The sequence below is a fragment of the Entelurus aequoreus genome, linkage group LG05 (assembly GCF_033978785.1).
Source record: "Entelurus aequoreus isolate RoL-2023_Sb linkage group LG05, RoL_Eaeq_v1.1, whole genome shotgun sequence".
In the NCBI taxonomy this organism is placed as follows: Eukaryota; Metazoa; Chordata; class Actinopteri; order Syngnathiformes; family Syngnathidae; genus Entelurus; species Entelurus aequoreus.
This window is the reverse complement of record NC_084735.1, coordinates 31666571-31687176: the sequence shown is the minus strand read 5'-3', so window position 1 is coordinate 31687176 and position 20606 is coordinate 31666571. Positions and strand designations below refer to the sequence as shown.

Below are 20606 nucleotides of genomic sequence, written 5' to 3'. Positions count from 1 at the left end.
TAATGTTACAATTTTCCATGCCAACAAAGCAAGACGAAAGCGCTCAAACGTACAAGCAAGGCTCCACTTTTCAAAATGCGCTAGCTTGATGCTAATTCACATTGGATTTGCCAAAGACATGCTAACAATTTGCATTAGTGATTTTACATGACAATTTCAACACCTCCAAATTTGGTCATCCAAACTAAAACTAAGATGCACATTGCGTTATAATCAGCTGGTGTATTATAAATACAACACTTGCATTTTAAACACTTTGTAGAGCTCAACAAAACTGGCACATTCGACTCAATGGCAAAAACTACTTCCTGGCTAAGGCAACACACAGTAGTCTATAAACTATTGCCATCTAACGTTTTGAAATGGCAACTGCATGCAAAGTCTACTATATAATACAGTACTTGTAAATGAGACACAGAAGTTTAGGAAAACAAATGGACCACACAGCTCAGTGTTAAATGATCAATTAATTAAATATCAAGTAACATTTAATAACACATTTCAACACACAAAAGTAGCAATAATTGGCACCATATTGATTCAAATGGGAAAGTTACTCATCGCTGAAGAGCAGTGGGAGCCAATGGTCTTACGCTCTAAAACCTCACCCCCATCTGGGTCACGGCACCATTAAAACAGTGGTCATCTTTTAGTTTCCAAAACTTGTTTTTTTTTTGGTTGTTTTTTCTTATTCGATGCAGATTTGTACAAGTTCTATTTGCTGTTGAAAAATAAAATAAAATAAACAAAGGTCATCCATTTAGTCCAGCCGTGGACTTGAACCAGCGACCACAAATCCTCACCAAATGAGTTAGGTCCAGGAGCGCTAGCCAATGAGCTGTCAATGCATTGTCAAGCGCAGCTCCTAAGGCGTCAGCAGTGAGGTTACCAAAATATACTGTCGCGCAGCCACACTCGCTGGTGTCCATTATAATAGCTTGCACTCAAAAAGATCTGTTAACTTGGGCTCATATAAAGATAATATATATGGCTGCAAAGGTTTTATAATTTAATTTGCAGCTAGTCCTTCATTTATTGTTACAGCATGGAGACGACTGGGGGTCCTCATGTTTGGATCCATGTACATTCTATTATCTCTGGAAAAGGACTGGCACCTCATTAGCCTGGACGACGCCAGACACGGACTTCTGTTCCACAAACGGTAAAAAATTGACTGTTGTTTATGCACTTTACAAATGAAAATGTAACATTTACTGTGTTCTTCTTTCAGGGTTGTACTTTCTCATGTCTGCCACACTCTTCTTCTTCTGCAAGGATCCATACTCATATATAATTCTGTTTTCTGAGAGCAGATCAACATTTGTATACACTCTCGGCTGGCTGCTGAGCTCTGAATGGTTGGTTTTAATGATGTTGGTTTGTTACATTTACTCTAACACCATTATGTAATATTTTATCTTGTTTTTTCTGCAGTCTTCCTTTGTTTGCTGAAGGCAATCCTGTGAAATTCAAGGAGGTTTTGAGTCACAAGAGTTTTATTGAGCTGGGTTGCCAGTTTCTTTGCCTTCCATTTGCTTTGGACCTGAATTCACTCATCAGTTCCAGGATACTGCAGTTATATGACAGCTGTGGAGTTGTTAAAGGGCTCTTGCAGGTTAGGATCCACCACATGCTCTAGTTTGGATTTCTCTGCCAGGCATAGCAACGCAATCCAACATACAACTCTTGCAATTTATCTCATGGACAACATTGTTTCCTGATCAGTTTTATTTTGATGTGTTTTCCTTTCTTGTATTGTTCGTCAGGTGATTGAAACTCTTCCTCTCTCATCAGTAGAGGTGCCACTTACACTACTACGCCGCCTGCTGCTGTGCGATCGTCAACGTTGTGTTTCCCGCCTCTGTAAAACTTCCTGTGGCTTTTTCTCCACACCAGCAGTCACTACATCTGGTCAGCAGATGCCGACCAGAACCGCAAGTTCTCTGCTCTCTGATTTGCTGCTGCTGGATGAGCTGGGGGGCTCTGCAGTAGAGCTCCTGTCTCTCTTATACCTCATCACGCGTTTCTGCCCTCGTCCCGATCGCTTCAAGCTTCACCTAGAACCCACCGTGCTGCACCGGGCCCTAGCTCACGCTTACGATCCGATCAGGGCTGCCGTATGCAAAGTTTTAGGAAATGTGTTCCCATTCCGGTCTTCCACACTGCCCAATTTGCAACCGAACATTTTTAAAAGCATGGTAGACCTTCTTGAAGATGTTAGCGTGCATGTGCGGCGTGCAGCTTGCTTGGCAGTTGGTAAATGGTTGGGTTATATTGCAATGGAGGCTGGGTTCAGCACCAGTACACAAAATGGAAATGTAGGCAACACTAAAAAGCCGTTAAAAGTCAAGGACAATGATGCAAACAAAGATTTAAGCAATGAAACAGAGGTTGCCATGGTGACAAGGAATGGATCAGATGATGGCAAGATGAGAAAATGGCTAAAAGAAGCCAGAATGACGGGGGCCAAACTGGCATCACTGACCTCCGACCCTGATGTCCACACTCGTTTCAATGCCTGTGCAGCACTGAGAAACCTGGTGCATGTTCATGGCGCTGTGCCAGAGCTGATGGAAGAGAATGTGTCTAGATTACTTCACAGAGCTGCAAGCACAGATACCCACAATGCAGTGAGAGAAGCTGCCATAAACACTTTAAGCTTGTGCAGTCAGCAGGATGCCATTCCACAGGTAGTGAATTAAACCAAGCGGTAGTCGTCTTTGGTCACAAAAGCTGCAAGTAAATGGTTCAGTTTATCTTAGGTTCTCTGTTATGATACATCACTTACTATTATTTCTTTCTGGATGATTGCTTACATTTTAAAGTATTTGATGATCCCTCAATGCAAGCAAGAAAATATTCAGGCTTTCCATTTCTATCATGCACACTCGCTGCACAAGTATTGTTTGCTGCATTGTGACATCTGTTTTTATAAAAATCAAAAACTTGGCAATATATTTTGTACCGTGCCATATCTTAATTAGCCTACAATTTATAGTGGACAATATAAGCAATAAACACTAACACAATAGACCTTAATTGTAACAGATTATATTTTTGACATAATTGATGGACAGAGGCACACAGTGACACATTTAATATATAATGTATTTTGGTGTATCCATGAAGTAGGCACCTCCAGCTATAGGAGCCTATAGTTTGTCCATATTTAAAACAATATAAGCAATTAGTCTACACCAGGGGTGTACAAACACAGCAAGGGCCGCATTTGGTAAAATAGGATGCGGAGGCCACCTTTATGTATTTGTACATTAAAGTTGCTAAAAGCAAAATGTACATAAACCAAAACCAGTGAAGTTGGCACGTTGGGTAAATCGTAAATAAAAACAGTACAATGATTTGCAAATCCTTTTCAACCTATATTCAATTGACTACACTGCAAAGACAAGATACTTAACATTCAAACTGGTAAACTGTTATTTTTTGAAAATATTAGCTCATTTGGAATTTGATGCCTGCAACATGTTTCAAAAAAGCTGGCACAAGTGGCAAAAGAAAAGATATCACCACGAGGGCTCAGGAACACTTCAAAAAACCACTGTCAGTAACTACAGTTTGTCGCTACTGTGATGGTATGGGTGTGTATTAGTGCCCAAGGCATGGGTAACTTAATGCTGAAAGGTACCTACAGGTTTTAGAGCAACATGTTGCCATCCAGGGAACGTCTTTTTCATGGACGCCCCTGCTTATTTCAACAAGACAATGCCAACCCACATTCTGCACGTGTTACAACAGCGTGGCTTCGTAGTAAAAGAGTGCGGGTACTAGACTGGCCTGCCTGTATTCCAGACCTATCTCCCATTGAAAATGTGTGGCGCATTATGAAGCGTAAAATACGACAACGGAGACACCGGACTGTTGAACAACTTAAGCTGTACATCAAGCAAGAATGAGAGAAAGAATTCCACCTGAAAAGCTTCAAAAATTGGTGTGTTCCCAAACGTTTACTGAGTGTTGTTAAAAGGAAAGGCCATGTAACACAGTGGTAAAAATGCCACTGTGCCAACGTTTTTGCAATGTGTTGCTGCCATTAAATTCTAAGTTAATGATTATTTGCAAAAAAACGTTCTCAGTTCGAACATTAAATATCTTGTCTTTGCAGTCTATTGAATTGAATACAAGTTGAAAAGGATTTGCAAATAATTGTATTCTGTTTTTATTTACGATTTACACAACGTGCCAACTTCACTGGTTTTGTATGTCAATATATGCCAAGCTAGCTGTACAAAACGTCCATGTTAGCTTTGTGCTATAGGTGACAAGGAAATCAGTGTAATAACTAGGGCTGTCAAAAATAACGGGTTAACGCATGCGATTAATGACAAAAAAAATGTTGAATTAATCACGTATATACACGGATCAATCACACAATTTTGTTACAGTAGCAATACAATTGCATTATGACTAAGTATTGGGGTTGTTTTATAATTAAAATGTGCAGGAAATGGATGGATGTTTAAGGTGATTGAAATTACGCAAGCGAGTTATATAACTAATAAGCCTTGTATCATGATTAATTAATCCAAACACAAAAGTGTGATTAATAATTTTATGGTTTGACATGATTAATAACATCTCGATATTATATTTATTTTATTTATTTATTTTTGCGATCACCTGAGGGCCAATAAAAAAGGAGCTGAGAAATTGGCCCCCGGTCTGCACTTTGGACATCCCTTGTCTATATAACACAACATGATAAAACTTTAATTTGCTGTAACATATCATATTCAGATAGATGCATGCACTTGCGCAGATAACACATTTAACATTTTCTAAATAAAATGTTGCTACATCCAGAAAGTCCAGAAAGTAGGTAGGTCCAGCTCGCAACCTTGTTTGTTTGGGGTTGCTTGCCTGTTGCTGGGAACGCGCCAGTTGTTGCTAATCTCAGGACCCCGTAATATAGCTGCCCATAGGAAAGCCAGTTGGTCTCGACGATATAATTAAATGTTCTCCGTGATATTTCACTCTGAATGTAATCTAACTGCGACATTTTAATAAACAATTGTAACCTCCTATCATTTTTTTTGACTTACTGACACTTTTTGTGTGTGTTTGGTGCTTTTGTGATAAGGCAGTTAGACCTGTACCCCCGCATTTTTTCTTACCCTGTTGAAGTTGACAGAACACACAAAACATTTCCGCGCTGATTTAACGTCACTATTTACAACTATTTCTAAATAAGTAGTGGAATTGATTGCATTTCATTTATTTTTTCTAATTTGAGAAAGAAAACTGTTCAGTCACGGCTCATTCCTAAATTAGAGGTCACCTGCCGAGTCATGGATTCTTATCATGTGTTAGAATTGGTTGGAGAAGGCTCTTTTGGTCGAGTCCATAAAGGAATGAAGAAGTTTTTAGGACAAGTAAGTTTCTCTTTATTAAAAATAAACTGAATATATATATATATATATATATATATATATATATATATATATATATATATATATATATATATATATATATATATATATATATATATATATATATATATATATATATATATATATATATATATATATATATATATATATATATAATATAAAATCATATATATATATAATTTCAGGTGGTGGCTCTGAAGTTCATGCCTAAAATGGGACGCTCGAAGAAAGAGCTGCAAAGTCTAAAAAAAGAAATCGAGATCATGACAAACCTTCAACATCCAAACATTGTGAAACTTTTCGACAGCTTTGAAACCGAAACAGAGGTATGGTTTTCGTGATTAAAATAGACTACGCATACACGAGCCTTACCTTTCATTGATTGATTGAAACTTTTATTAGTAGATTGCACAGTACAGTACATATTCCGTACAATTGACCACTAAATGGTAACACCCGAATACGTTTTTCAACTTGTTTAAGTCGGGGTCCACGTTAATCAATTCATGGTAACCTGTTGTAATAGGTGGTGGTTGTGACCGAGTATGCTGAGGGTCAGTTGTTCCAGATCATTGAGGATGATGGCAGCTTACCAGAAAGTCAGGTAACCTCAAAAAGTGGGGCTCATGGGCCCACCGAGGGCATGGCAAGGGTATAGAGGCTAATTTGATCATATTTAATATTTATCTGTACATTGACTGTGTGAGTTACATTCTTTATATATGCCTCTGATCCATTTATTCTCCTCCATTAGCTCTGTACACATTTACTTACTACTTCTACTGGGTAGAACAGATTAGATCAGGGGTGTCAAACGTACTGCCCGAGGGCCGGATCAGGCCCGAGAACGGGATTTATCCGGCCTGCGGGATGAGTTTGCTAAGTATAAAAATGTACCTGAAATTTTTGAATCAATGAAACAGCTGTTCTAAATGTGTCCACTGGATGTCGCAATAGTAATTCTTTGTATCTTTGAAGATGATGCTACATATGTACAAAATAAACCACATGATGTTAGTACATCAGTCGAGGAAAATGATCAAACTACATAAATAACATCCTGTAATTTGATATTAATAAAAATGTTTATCTTAATAGGTTGAAAATTAACACCAATAAGTTGACTGAGGAACATTATCACATAATTTATTCAGAAAATATAAATAACGACAAATAAATTATTAACCGCAACAAGTGTAAAAAAACCCACAACAACATTATGATTTGTATATTTGTGCTTGTTCTATTTTTAAATATCCATCCATCAATCCATTTTCTACCGCTTGTCCCTTTTGGGGTCGCCGGAGCCTATCTCAGCTACAATCGGGCGGAAGGCGGGGTAAAACTATTTGAATTTTTTTTTATTTTTAAGTTATCGTGCCGTGATTTTACCAGTCCGGCCAACTTGGGAGTAGATTTTTCTCCATGTGGCCCCCGATCTAAAATGTGTTTCACACCCCTGGATTAGATCGAGCACTGCTGCCACCCAGCTCAAGGTTTTTATATCGATGTAACATAAATACGAAAGACAAAAAATGAAAATCTCCCATTTTACTCGCCATTCAGTATTTGAGATATACTGATCTGTAGAGTAAGAGGAAATTACTTGTTGTGTTTGTCATGTCAAATTGTAAATATTCATCTCCTAAATATTTGTCTTCTGGCCTTTTACACAGCGGGGATTTAACAAAACAATTGTAACCCTTAATGAGTGTAAAGAGAAAGCTGTAGTTTCAGGCGTGTTAAACTCGTTTTCATTGAGGGCCACATGGCAAAATGATGTGGGCGGCGAGAATAGGCCTTGAGTTTGACACCTGTCGTTTGGATTGTTATTAGCTAATAACTACTTCGACATAGTTGTTAGCCTGAATTTGAGCAAGAAATTCCATTTGTGATTGGTTTTCACCTATAATATCACATATACAATAGGCAGGCCCAAAGATGTGTTTCCTATCCATGCTCCTTGCTCATTTTGCGTTACAGCATTAAAAGTGACTGTTTGCAACATGTTAAAATTTACATTTAAAATAATATAACAAGAAACACTTATGTAGCTTATTTTACCATTGGTGGTTTAAAGCAATATGTTTTTATTATTTTAAGTCTATTTTTCACAATTACTAATTATATTGAATAATAATTGTTCATCGGCCCAAGAAAAAAGGCCGGTGTTCAGGCTGTCACTCACGCCCGTCTCATACCCACGTGCACGCCTAGAGTGCATGCACATACACAAAAGCATTCCCAGAGAAGCAACTAACAATTTGCAGTCATGTTGTTGTTACTATGTCAGAATGTTTGATTACTTATTTTTTACAATTAGTTGGAAACTGACAGGGGGATGCACATTTCAACTTCAATTTAATGTACAGTAGGAATTTTTATTGGAATATATATCAGGCAGCTTAAGCAATCTTGTTTAAATTATACAAATTGAGTGAGTAAACTTAGTTAAAGTTGTTGTAGATTTGACCTCCGCTCATGTTATTAATCTATTTTGATAATCAGGTGATTGGATGCAGGTGAATGGTGCCTGAAACTCATACAGTGGTTTGTACAGACAAATAAATAGATCTTATCAGGTTGTCAATAGTGTATAATAGAAAATATATTAATTTAGATAATTGAGAAGCACTTCTTTAATCCAAGGTTCGTGAGATTGCCTGCCAACTGGTGTCAGCTCTGTATTATTTGCACTCTCGTCGGATTCTTCACCGAGACATGAAACCACAAAATATCCTCTTTGATAAAAATGGAGTGGTGAAACTGTGTGACTTTGGGTAGGTACTTTTATTATCACGGTGGCACAAACATTTTTTGTCACATGTCTGCATTCCATTCAATTGATGCCATTCTTTTCTAGGTTTGCGAGGGCAATGAGTGTGTCCACTATGGTGCTGACCTCTATCAAGGGAACACCCTTATACATGTCCCCTGAATTAGTGGCAGAGAAGCCTTACGATCACACTGCTGATCTCTGGTCACTTGGCTGCATTCTGTATGAGCTCCACACGGGGGCGCCTCCTTTCTACACTAACTCCATCTTCCATTTAGTGCAGCTCATTGTGAAAGACCCCATCAAGTGGCCAGACACTATGAGCAGCACATGCACGGTACGTTGCGGCTATTGTGTTATTTATTATGTCAAATCACAATGCATATTCAGAATAGATTTATTTTTCAGAGTTTCCTAAAAGGTTTGTTGACCAAAGACCCTCAGATGCGACTGTCATGGCCGGACCTCCTGCATCATCCTTTTGTTGCAGATGGTGTTCAAGGTGATGGCATGGGACTGTTTCAGCACTTATTTGTGTAATGCTTACTAACAAGGTGGTGTGTTAGCAGTGCTGCCAGATACAGATGTTTCCAGTCCTCTGACAGTCACCCCAGACCCTGACATGCTGGCACTGAAACTTAAACAAATAGCAGAAAAGACACCAGTAAAATCTGGGGAGAGCAAAATAGTGCGAAAGGTCAAAGAGCAGAGAAGCAAAAGTGACCCAAAGACATCAGTCGGCAGTGCTAAAGTATGTTGGTTGGTAATAATCACCAATTTAAAAATATTTATCACAGGAGTCATGAACCTGAACTTTCTCCGTTTACAGGAAATGAAGGATGGAGTGGAAAGTGAGAAAGCCAATTCTTTAGTAACATCAGTGGGCCTTAGGGACAAATCCATCACCCCAGTTTATTCAACTCTGAAAGCTCCTCAAATTTCATATCAAAAGAACCATACATCTGGTTCTTCAAATAGGTCTTTATTATTGCACAAGATAATGTTTTACCAGTGTGTGTTTTCACTACAATGTGTGTTGCCTCAGCAGAGGTCTAATCAGCCAAGACTATGAACGAGAGTTCCCCTCAGTAGAAGTTGGGCCACGACAAGAGAGAAGATGTGACGTCACTAAAAATGTGTCAAGTTTCACAGTAAGCCTAATTTGTTATTACTCATTTGGACGTCTGGTAATTAAGATTTGTTGCATGCATAAACTTTGCCAACTGCTCAGACAGTCGAGAGTGAGGAATTCTGGGAGAAGCTTGTTGAAGAATCCGACCTAAGCAGACTAGAAAAACATCCGTTCAACTGCAGTAACATTGTAGCTCTACTGAAATCCAGTATTTTGCTGTTTGAAAAACAGGTAATTGTCCAGTTTGGAATGTCATTTTAGTGTAATAATCACACTTACTTACTTATTTGCTTGGTCAGTTAAGTGGTGGTGTCTTTGAGGACGTGTGGCGCATTCGCCATCCGCTGAAAGTCCTGCGGAACCTGATTCTGACCTCTGACCCAAATGACAATATTAACCAACTAGGACTGCCACATCTTATCATTAGCTTAGTTCACAACTCTGTTGGAAACTCCCATTTCATTCAGGTTGGACTTCACACAAATGCTGCTAATTTTGAACGTCTGAATTCTGTAATCAATTTGCACCATTATACTGAGCAGCAACCGGGGAGTCTGCAAGCACTTGGGGAAATGATTGTTGTTCTACTGATCTACTGGCAGAAGAACCATGACTGGTTGAAAGGAGAAAACAGGTTTGATTATTCATTAAATATTAAGTATTGTATAATAAATATGTACATATGACTTGTCCTCCATCATGTGACTCTGCTCGTAGACCTGAAGAGTTCATCAAGCCCTTCTTAACAATCCTTAACCAAGCAGACCTCAATCCTTTAGCTGTCAGTACAAATACATAGAATTAGTTTGCTATTGGACACATTTGACTGTGTTGTTTCTTTTCCTTTAGCCTCTGGCTGGCTGTGTTTTATCTCTCTTTACTCGAGACAAGGTTGCTGTCAATATTGATGTGGACAGGCTCAGCTTCTTGCTGAAAGAACTTGTCTGTGGCTCTCATCAGGTACACAATTGGTTTTGATGTGATAATTGGACATCTCATTTATTTGAGTTCATTTATTATTTGTTCTATTTGTCTGTCGTTGACCCTTGCTTTGAAAGCAGGAGCTTTCTCTCCCGCCTGGATGGGGACTCTGTGACGGCCTCCTATCTTTACTTCTGCACACTCTCTCTGAGGTCAGTCAGTAAATACAATTTCAGGGGTCTTTACCAGGTAGTTTGTGAGCTACCTGTAGCTTCTCGACAACTATGTTGTTATGCTTTAAGTTGCAAGCAGAAATTTGAGTTACAAGCATCCCTGCCATTAGTTGGTGTAGTAAATAAATAAATGATAAATGGGTTGTACTTGTATAGCGCTTTTCTACCTTCAAGGTACTCAAAGCGCTTTGACAGTATTTCCACATTTACCCATTCACACACTGATGGCGGGAGCTGCCATGCAAGGCGCTAACCAGCAGCCATCAGAGGCAAAAGGTGAAGTGTCTTGCCCAAGGACACAACGGACGTGACTAGGAAGGTAGAAGGTGGGGGAATTGAACCCCAGTAACCAGCAACACTCCGATTGCTGGCACAGCCACTCTATCAACTTCGCCACGCCACAGTGAACCCTGTAAGATCCACCCAAAACATCTGGTCTTACTCGCTAGCATTAGCTTTTAGCTAGAGATGGATATATCTTTGTTTTTCAACCATGTCAATGAAGAAAGTAATTGCGAAGGACAGTGCTGAGATGGAGTGGAGAATTTTAATTTAATTAAAGAAGGAAATCATCAAAAACATGACAACGTGCGGTTAGCGTGTATTTACCTAACTTTGGAGCGTGTTACTGCTAGTCTGCATGCACCATACGAAAGCAGAATGAGTCAACAGCAGCCAACGGCGTGAAAATAACATCCAAATGGTGAACATTTATCCATGGAAATAAACAGAAGCAGATAGAAGGAGATACTGTAGATGTCCACTCTCCAAAATAGATTTTGTACATTGTTAATACATCTCTTCATAAAACTACTGTAGTTGTTTGTAGCACGGTCTATTGCATTGTTTTTCATATAATATGTATTATCTAGAAGTTAGTTTTTCTTTTTAAAAGGCATGTTACATGTTAAAATTGTGCTGTTTTGGGGGAGCCAAGCACCTATGAAATTTGAATTCAGTGGGAGTCGTTGATTTGAGATACAAGTGTTTTGACTTAAGAGCTCTGTCACAGAACAAATTAAAGTTGTAAGCTGAGTTTCTAAAGTATTATTAATGTTGCTGGTCAAATTAGTTCTAATAGTGATGAAGGTAGAAGATCCCTGTTAGGCTTAAGTAGTCTTTTACATATAATTTTGAAGGATATCACATACACCTATTGTTTATAACAGATATAAGGTGACATTGGTAAATATTTTCAGATTAACTAAATTCTTTGTCACTTTTGTCTTCCTTACAGCAATGCGATGGTTCCTCATGTTTGGATCCACTCGTGATTCATCACGTTTGGGAAGAGATCGGCACCTCATTAGCAAAGACGATGCCAGACATGGACTTCTGCTCAACCAATGGTAAACAATACATTACATTGTTACTAAAACGCAACAAATGAAACTGTTCAGTGTATCCCGCATGACTGCAGTCTATTTGTGGGGTTGGGAAGGGAGTAGAAGCAGTTGATGATGTCATTGTATAATTAGCATAAGAAACCATGACGTAGGTGCATGTAATTTTGACCAGAAAATTAGTCGCTAGTTGCTTTTTTTAAAATTGCAAATGCGTATGAGGTGTATTCAAGCAGAGTTACAATGATATAGAAACAACAATCTACATTCACACACACAGTCCCATTATAATGTGTTTATGAGTGAGGCCAACAGGTATCACCAAGTAAAACAATTGCATGAATTTATGGGAAAAACTGACATTAATAGTTTCCATGTTCTTCTTTCAGGATTGCATGTTCTCATGTCTGCCACAATGTTGGTTCTCTGCAAGGATCCATATTCATATATTTCATTGTTTTGTGAGGGCAAATCAACATTTGTGTACACTCTTGGCTGGCTGTTGAGCACTGAATGGTTAGTTATAGTATCCAGCTTCCTCACTATCATTAAAAGATTTGAGTCCACTTTTTCTAAAAATAATTTATTTTATTTCCCAACAGTCATGCTTTATTTGCTGAAGGCTGTTCAGGTACATCAGAAGGGGTCTTAAGTCCTGAGCTCTTTATAGAGTTGAGCTCCCACTTCCTGTGCCTTCCATTCGCCCTCAACCTGAATTCACACACCTGTTCCATTGTACTGCATGTGTACGACAGCTGTGATGTTGTTAAAAGGCTCCTGCAGGTTAGTTTGCTCTATCAAAATACGGTCTGGAAACGATTAAAGATGAAGTTAAGAATCCGTATTATTTGCCGTAAAGAGAGTTCTAGTAAAAACAATAAAACAAACCCTTAGAGGTTGTGGTTTTGACTAAAGCAAAACAAGTTTAAGTGTCAGGAGACAAAGACAATTGTAATGTGAGAATGTTGAACATTTGCCATATTTGGACTGTAATGTCCAAGAACTCTATAGACAATTGGGGACATGAGGTCTATTTTGTTCCCACTGCCTTTAGAAGTAAGGTAATAGAGGCAAGACTCTGTGAGAGCAAACATAATTCAGTGATGCAACAAAGAGCAACACTTGCACAAAAAAAAACAGCATGATGCATATTGTCTCTGTTTCTTTGTAGTCTTCTTTTATTAGTGTTGATGATGTCGTGTTCTTGTTTGTATTTTTTGTCAGGTGATTGAAACTCTTCCTCCCTCATCAGTAGAGGCGCCACTCTCACTACTACGCCGCCTGTTGCTGTGCGATCGTCAACGTTGTGTTTCCCGCCTCTGTAAAGCTTCCTGTGGCTTTTTCTCCACACCAGCCGTCACTACATCGGGCCAGCAGACTCCGACCAGAACCGCCAGTTCTCTGCTCTCTGATTTGCTGCTGCTGGACGAACTGGGGGACTCTGCGGTAGAGCTCCTGTCTCTGTTATACCTCATCACGTGTTTTTGTCCTGGTCAGCTGCACCTAGAACCTTTAGTGCTGCACCGGGCACTGGCACACGCTTACGATCCAATCAGGGCTGGCACATGTAAAGTTTTAGGAAATGTGTTCCCGTTCAGGTCTCCCACACTGCCCAATTTACAACCAAACATTTTTAAAAGCATGGTAGACCTTCTTGAGGATGCTAGCGTGCATGTGCGGCGTGCAGCTTGCTTGGCAGTTGGTAAATGGTTGGGTTATATTGCAATGGAAGCTGGGTTCAGCACCAGCAGGCACAGTGGAAATGTAGGCAACACTAAAAAGTGGGTAAACGTAAAGGGCAATGATGCACACCAGGATTCAAGCAGCGAAGCAGGAGTTGCCATTGTGTCAAAGAATGAATCAGATGATGAAGAGATTAGAAAATGGTTAGAAGAAGCAAGAATGACAGGAGCCAGACTGGCATCGCTGACCTCTGACACTGATGCCCACACTCGTGTCCACGCTTGTGCAGCACTCGGAAACCTGGTGCATGTTCATGGTGCTGTACCCACTCTGATGGAGGAGAATGTGTGCAGGTTACTCCTGAGGGCCGATTGCACTGACACCCACCATGCCGTGAGAGAAGCTGCCACGGCCACGCTAAGCTTGTACAGCCAGCAGGATGCTATAAGACAGGTAATGGCCTAACTGGACAATAGTTGGGAGTCTTTCAAATGTGGCCCCTTACGAAAATATTGTATTACATTTGACATCATTTAGCTTAGCAGGTTTGAAAAGGATGTTTTTCCTTCTTTTTTTTTAAAGCTTTGAAAGAACCTGATTTATTGAATCATTAGTTTGTGTAATTTGTTATATTTTTCTAAAACAGGGGTCACCAACGCGGTGCCCGCGGGCACCAGGTAGCCCGTAAGGACCAGATGAGTAGCCCGCTGGCCTGTTCTAAAAATAGCTCAAATAGCAGCACTTACCAGTGAGCTGCCTCTATTTTTTAAATTGTATTTATTTACTAGCAAGCTGGTCTCGCTTTGCTCGACATTTTTAAATCTAAGAGAGACAAAACTCAAATAGAATTTGAAAATCTGAGAAAATATTTTAAAGACTTGGTCTTCACTAACTGACAAAGAAACAGATAACAGATTTGGTGTCCAGTTCAATGTGTGACATGATTTATTTAAAAATTTGAAAGTTGACTTTTGTATTTTACATGAGTTATTATTTGTACAAACATGGTGCAAAGTAAATCATGATTTGTTCAAAAATGTTAGTGGCTAGCTAGTTAAAATGGGATATTGTGATTTCACAAGACTGTCTTAGAAGTGATCATTTGAAAATGTTCAATTTGAAAAATGTGCATAAAGTGTTGCATATTGATATTTATCTGTTTCTATATATATATTTATTGTGAGAAATCATTAAGATGATCAGTGTTTCCACAAAGATAAATATCATTAATTATTAATAACAGAGTTAAAGGTAAAATGAGCAAATTGGCTATTTCTGTCAATTTATTTAAGTACTGGTAGCCCTTCGCATTAATCAGTACCCAAGAAGTAGCTCTTGGTTTCAAAAAGGTTGGTGACCCCTGTTCTAAAAGTATCTGATAAACAATTGTACAGTATTTTTTTGTACATTTTCTTTGCAGGTCCTTAGATCCCTGGATGCCAGAAAAAAAACGTCTCCAGGCTTCCCAGCATGCATCAAAGCAAAGTGACTCTTCCTTTCAGATAAGAATGACTCGAAATAATTATATTTATTCAAATGCGGTTTTTGTCAATGTGTAATAATAATATAACTCATTTTCCGTTTAGGATTATATTACTAATTAAGCGTCCTCCGATTTTACATGAACATACGAATAAATGTGATCAAATTTTTTAAAATCTCATTATTCTGTACTATTGACAAAAAGGCTCGCAACTGTTCCTCTTTTTTTTTTACAGCATTTTAATCAAACATGAAAAGTAAAGTATTTTATGTTAGATAAATAATATAAGTAAAAAATGTGACCTGGCATCATTTTGACAAAACGCCAAGTTAATTAGGTCCGCAAAAACGCAGATTTTAGTCGTACCCGGCCTTGTTACATATAACCAGAAAAGTCCAATTTAAGATTGTATCGATGGTCTTGCTGTTTTTCTTGAAATGCACAACATTCGTCTTTACTTTGTTGCATTCTAATAATTGTCTCATGTTGTTACGTAAAGAGTGTACAAAGATCACAGACAACACCATTTGAAAGCCACACGTTTATTTTCAACAGAAAAGGGTCGCTAACACACAAATACGCTAAAATGATGATGAAATGTGCTGCCGTTACATTTTTTTAATTAAATAAATATTGCCAGCGCTTATTTTCAAGATTTTCGTAAAATAAATGCATAGAAAAAATATTCCCGAAATTCTTAGGCAGCAGCGTCTTTAACAAACAATCTAACGAGGCGCATTGTTTCACTAAATTCTCTACAAAGCAAAGAGTTATCACACTCTATTCGCATATTATAAAAGTTGCTACAAATTAGTGCAGATCAGCCTGAGGCTATGAGACATATTGCAGTAATAACGCCGATTCATTCCCAAATATACAATTTATATTCCAGGAGCTTGAAGACGTGTAAAAATGTAGTTAATTTAACTAAAACAATATGTGTGCAATATTTTCAAAATATGCAGGACTTTTTTTTTTCCTGCTTGATTAGAGGGCAAATCGAGCATCCTGAGGAGAGTATGTGTTCCCATCAAAGCCAGCACAGCAGGCTAAAATAAAATAACTAAAATAAGACTTAAATTAAATCAAAGTAGAAGAAAGGCAGATAAAAGAAAAAAAACACCTGCTTTTAACATTCCAAATCTCATTCAGTAGTTCTGCATTAAACCTGAAGTCAGTCAAAGCTCGAATTTCCAAACAATATAATTTAAATTAATACAAAATCAATATTATTCATAACATTGATTGTAGGCTACACATTTGTATGCTTATTTCTTATTTGTAGCAGCTCAAGAAGTGGATACATATTGGAAAATCAATTAGTCCATTTTAAAAGAACGGTCAATAGGAATGTATGAAGTTTAAAATGGTAAGAATGAAGAAATGTATGTTGACAACATTCAAATTTTACATACAACAATTTTAAACAAGGGGGGAAAAAGGTTTGCTGTGACATAAATTCTTACGTAAGGCCCATCAAATATTAAACCTGCAGAATCAATCAAACATTTCTAAATTACAATTATTAGATTGACACAGTGTTAAAGTGATTGTCGTGAGCCTCAGGACAAGTGCAGGGAAAGCGATGGAAGCATTTCATTTTGTGGTGATTTGGACTATAGAGGGGGAAAAAAGTCACATTACCAAAGCATGCATTATTCCAAATTAAAAATAAAAGGAATCAATTGTGGACAATCAACATGACAACTTCCCTGTCTTCTTGCTGCGGATTTGGGGCTACGCTTTTGTGTCCTGCTTGAGTCTTTGGCTTCTGGCCTTGTAAACTTCGATCAGGAGGTCTTTGACGTACTGGATTTCACGCTCCACGGACTCTGCCTTGTCCCGCAGCTCACGGTTCCTCCCTTCCAGGCAATGCAGCTGCTCTTCCAAAGAATCCAGCTCCGCCCTTTTTCTTTGGCGATACCTGCGTCACGCAAAAAGAAAGATTGGATGAAGAACTTGACCGGCAAAGTTTAAGTGACGAAGGACTTGTCTCACCTGTGAGCGGCTGTTTTGTTCTGATCTCTCTTCTTCTGTTTGCGCTCTCCTCCGCCTTCTGCGGGGATGATGTCCAATTCGTATTTCACAGCACATTGGTCTTCTATCAACCTGCAAGACTCCAAGTTCAGACTGTCCCTGGCCATCAACAGACACTCCGGACTTGGATTCTCCAGGAAGTTACAGTGCAAGTCATGCTGCCCTATCTGCAGGCTCTCTGCTTTGACCTGCTCAGTGAAGAAGCTATGATAGGCCTCAGACTGGGGTGTTCCCGACAGATAACAACCCTCACTGCTCTGGGCTTTCCAAGTAACTGTCGCTTTTGTCACCTCCAAGCCGGTCTTGATGCTGGTCAGCACCTCGCTGCTACTTGTGCCGCCGCTCACTTCTCTCATGCTATACATCAATAGATCTTCTTTCTTTGGCGGCTCTTCCACAGACGCCCCGAAACCAAATCCGCTACCGGCAACCTTTGCCTCCCCGATGCCATTGTGACCGAAGCAGCAGTTTTTGTCTTCTTTTGCTAGCAAGGCAGCACATTTCCTGAGCTCCACTGCGCTGCCCAGACAGTAACCTTTCTCAACCAGCTGATCGTCTTCCACACAGCAGTAATTAAACACCGAATTACCTGAGTTGCTCACTTTGGAACTTAAACTGTTATCGTAGCCTTCACTGAACCTCACACCATCTGGAATTCTTTTCCTAACGCATGTGCTGGGGCGACCGCAGCTGTACGGGGCGTGCCTGGGAATCTTGGATCGCCCGACGGGCCCGCCACACACGCCCGCCAAGTCCAGTTCTCCAGTTGCCAGGGTGAGAAGAAACGGACTGGATTCCGACGGGTTGGGCGCGGCGTACGACGTGTACGGTGTCTGGCTGAACTGCTGAGGACCCGCCAGCTGCGGAGCCCTTTCACATTTTCCCAGCCTTGGACACTTCTCTGGCAGTGGCTCTGACAGGAAGTAGTCTTCCAGTTGGGCTAGTTCCTCTTGCAGCAGGGAGGTCATGACCTCCAAGTCAGAGGGCACCTGGATATCGTTGTGAAGGGGTGACGGGGGAAAGGAGGCATTGGTGGAGGAAGGAGGGGAGGGAGGGTTTGGGAGGTATGAGGAGAAGTCCACTTCTTCCGTCATCCAGTCGGTGAGACCATCACCTGTTGGCGAAGAATAGCGTCATCATACAAATATCCATCACTAATAATACCCGAGTGACGTAAAGCGCATGTTAAAGTCGTCTTATCGATGTTACTTACTGTCCGGGAAAAAGGAATGTGCTGCAGTGCCGAGCCCACCTGAGATGCGGAAAAATATAAAAAAAATTCCACTTACTGCGACTCACCAATTAAGTGCTGACTCCCCTCTGACACCTCCCCCCTGCACCCCTGCGATTGGCTGGGGTTAGCCTGTGGGTGAGAGAGAGCGAGGGGGTCTGCCGGGCACACACGTAAAGTCTTCCAAGCAGTAGCTGGCGGAGCCATCGTCATTCTGTCTGTCCGCGAGTCGGTTCAGTCCAAGTCGGTGCATATGATGAGCGCAGGGAGGTTCTGACAGCTGGGCCACAGAGAGCAATGCTGGGCGGGCATAGTGAAACCTGGAGGAGGGTCGGAACCCAAAACAGGTATTAAAATGCACGGGCGCCGACACAAAAAGAATCGCGGATACGGCGACGTACTAAAATTCACACTAAAAGGTCAATGATAGCAACAAGAGAGCCATCCCTTGGGTTTGTTTAACCAACGTGAACTTGATACATGACATCCCAAAACCACTTGGGATCTCTCTATGAGGCTGTCAAGGGCCTAATGGTTGCCAAGTAACACCCTGCCAGTGAACCACAGAGACAGTGATCTTTTAATTGGATTAAAGACTATTAGTCATTTTAAATTAATCACATGTCTTGCACCACTTAAACTTTGTACATGTAACTCAATTATAATTTACAAAAAATGTGACAAAAGCAGCTAAAATCAGGTATAATTAAAGCTACAGGTGGTGTACAATATATCCAGTAATAAATAAACAACTAAATATATAAATATATATTTATATAAATATATACACAACAATATTAGGAGTATCCATTTCAACCAAAATGATTCAAAAACAACATAAAAAAGTGTCAAGAGAGTATTCCACTCGTGGGGCACAAGGCGTTAGAGTACACAAACAAAAACAAGGCAGGTTAAAGTGCGTGTTTACTTACTCCATTCTTGCAGAGAAACGGTAGAGAGCTTGTTGGGGGTGCGTTGCCAAAAGCAAAGCACGACTTGTGGTAGAAGGCGCAGCTTGTTGTGGAATTTAGAAAGCCATCACGTCAGCTTTGGACGGCAGAGTGGGTCGTGTCGGCGTGGTGGTCGTGTAGTAAACTGAGCAACACACTCGCAGCTGGAGCGTCAGGTCGCTTTCGCCTAGCAACCAGTCGCGTCACCGCTGCCGGGCTGTGAATCCCTCCGCCTCCTCCGCCTCAGTAAGGACGTCCCACATAAACTCAGCTACTTGTGGATTTTTACTCCAAAATAACGGTAGTGGGTAAAGTATTAAAACAAACAAAACTATTAACATTTATATTGCAGGTCGATACAATCAAACTTGGTGTTTTTGGAGAAGGCGGAAGTTACTTTCGCGTGTCTCGGACCTATTTGATTATAATGTCATCAGTCCGCATTGTTACGCTAAGTAACAACACGTCTTGTGCATGGTCACCCCCGGGGATACAAGCCGCGGGTATCACATTTGACTTTGTGTAAAAACGTGATATTATTGTTTCAACGTAGCCATCTTTTCCATTCACAGGCGAAACAACACTTTAGTCGAAGTGTGAGAGCTGTTGCATCGCTCTTGCATCAGTGGGCCGAACTCGCCGCCTATTGGCTGCCCTCGCCCAAGTAGCTGCCCTCTGATTGGTCGGACACTCGCCGGGCGCGAATTGTAATTGGTCGCTGGTCGGCAAGGGGAAGAAGAAAGGCTGCGTTGCTGCTGATGGTGCAACGTGTGCACCATCGTAAACAAACCATCTGTGGAGTGTTTTAATCCTAAAGCTTTCACTTGTTGTTGACTTCAAACAACCAATCAGACAAGTCCTAGTTTAGTGCGATCAAGTATTTTAGTGACTAATAGTGTATTATATACTTGTGTCACCATTATCGTTGGTTTTTTTAATGATTAGACATGGTTAAAATACCTAATATCATTCACAATTGTGTGAGGGCGACAGCTTTGTTTTTATTCATTCAGCAAATCCTGTGCTTCTCCTCTGTTGCCATAGTAATAGTGGACACTGCCCCTATTTTATTTATACTTGTTGTTTGATTGCTGTTGCCACGGGATTTGCATCCCTCTGCCTCCTTGGTGTTTTGTCATCCACTGCACCTCTGTTTCTGCACCCCGTCCTAGCAGGCGTCTGATTTGCCAAGTTCAATATCTCTGCCATAATAACAACGGCGTGGCGTGGTTGGGGGAGTGGCCGTGCCCGCAACCTGAGGGTTCCTGGTTCGATCCCCAGCTTCTACCAACCTAGTCACATCTGTTGTGTCCCTGAGCAAGACACTTCACCCTTGCTCCTGATGGGTCGTGGCCTTGCATGGCAGCTCCAGCCATCAGTGTGTGAACGTGTGTGTGTGAATAGGTGAA

General features: G+C 40.2%; 3 protein-coding genes across 6 annotated transcripts in view; 2 read left to right on the top strand and 1 right to left on the bottom strand.

Moving 5' to 3' along the window:
- LOC133650487 (serine/threonine-protein kinase 36-like) overlaps nucleotides 1–5053 on the top strand; it is a 73410-nt gene extending 68357 nt beyond the window's left edge. For all 3 annotated transcript variants that reach the window (XM_062047790.1, XM_062047789.1, XM_062047788.1), the window contains 4 exons: nucleotides 1045–1162; nucleotides 1232–1358; nucleotides 1435–1615; nucleotides 1767–5053. In XM_062047790.1, the coding sequence (XP_061903774.1) occupies nucleotides 1045–1162; nucleotides 1232–1358; nucleotides 1435–1615; nucleotides 1767–2702 (1362 nt within the window). In that variant the 3' untranslated portion in view covers nucleotides 2703–5053. The remainder of the gene's footprint in view (nucleotides 1–1044; nucleotides 1163–1231; nucleotides 1359–1434; nucleotides 1616–1766) is intronic.
- Nucleotides 5054–5146: 93 nt separating this feature from the next.
- Nucleotides 5147–16627, top strand: stk36 (serine/threonine kinase 36 (fused homolog, Drosophila)). 2 transcript variants are annotated; one of them, XM_062047786.1, is made up of 20 exons: nucleotides 5147–5390; nucleotides 5594–5734; nucleotides 5935–6012; nucleotides 8058–8188; nucleotides 8272–8521; nucleotides 8593–8686; nucleotides 8754–8935; nucleotides 9014–9162; nucleotides 9233–9335; nucleotides 9416–9547; nucleotides 9616–9783; nucleotides 9859–9950; nucleotides 10034–10097; nucleotides 10166–10276; nucleotides 10378–10449; nucleotides 11708–11819; nucleotides 12203–12329; nucleotides 12416–12596; nucleotides 13038–13949; nucleotides 14917–16627. In XM_062047786.1, exons 1-20 carry the CDS (start codon nucleotides 5307–5309, stop codon nucleotides 14983–14985), a joined length of 3252 nt encoding a protein of 1083 aa, XP_061903770.1. In that variant the 5' UTR covers nucleotides 5147–5306; the 3' UTR covers nucleotides 14986–16627. The 2 variants fall into 2 exon arrangements, with proteins under 2 accessions (XP_061903770.1, XP_061903769.1); XM_062047785.1 differs by having other exon boundaries at nucleotides 10375–10449.
- atf5a (activating transcription factor 5a) lies at nucleotides 15514–19596 on the bottom strand. Its single transcript, XM_062047794.1, has 4 exons — nucleotides 19180–19596; nucleotides 18316–18567; nucleotides 16978–18130; nucleotides 15514–16903 (listed from the first exon to the last, which is right to left on the bottom strand). The coding sequence occupies exons 2-4, from the start codon at nucleotides 18458–18460 to the stop codon at nucleotides 16717–16719; spliced, it is 1485 nt and encodes a 494-aa protein (XP_061903778.1). The 5' UTR covers nucleotides 18461–18567; nucleotides 19180–19596; the 3' UTR covers nucleotides 15514–16716.
- Nucleotides 19597–20606: the final 1010 nt, after the last annotated feature.

What these genes read in the sequence shown, in the direction of transcription:
- stk36 (XM_062047785.1), top strand. Translation starts at nt 5,307, where the DNA reads ATGGATTCTTATCATGTGTTAGAATTGGTTGGAGAAGGCTCTTTTGGT. An exon ending in GCTTTGAAACCGAAACAGAG is followed by an intron (nt 5,735 to 5,934) that starts GTATGGTTTTCG and finishes CTGTTGTAATAG; the next exon opens with GTGGTGGTTGTGACCGAGTA. An exon ending in TGTTGCAGATGGTGTTCAAG is followed by an intron (nt 8,687 to 8,753) that starts GTGATGGCATGG and finishes GTGTGTTAGCAG; the next exon opens with TGCTGCCAGATACAGATGTT.
- atf5a (XM_062047794.1), bottom strand. Translation starts at nt 18,460, where the DNA reads ATGACGATGGCTCCGCCAGCTACTGCTTGGAAGACTTTACGTGTGTGC. An exon ending in GGGGAGTCAGCACTTAATTG is followed by an intron (nt 18,131 to 18,315) that starts GTGAGTCGCAGT and finishes CTTCGCCAACAG; the next exon opens with GTGATGGTCTCACCGACTGG. An exon ending in AACAAAACAGCCGCTCACAG is followed by an intron (nt 16,904 to 16,977) that starts GTGAGACAAGTC and finishes TGCGTGACGCAG; the next exon opens with GTATCGCCAAAGAAAAAGGG.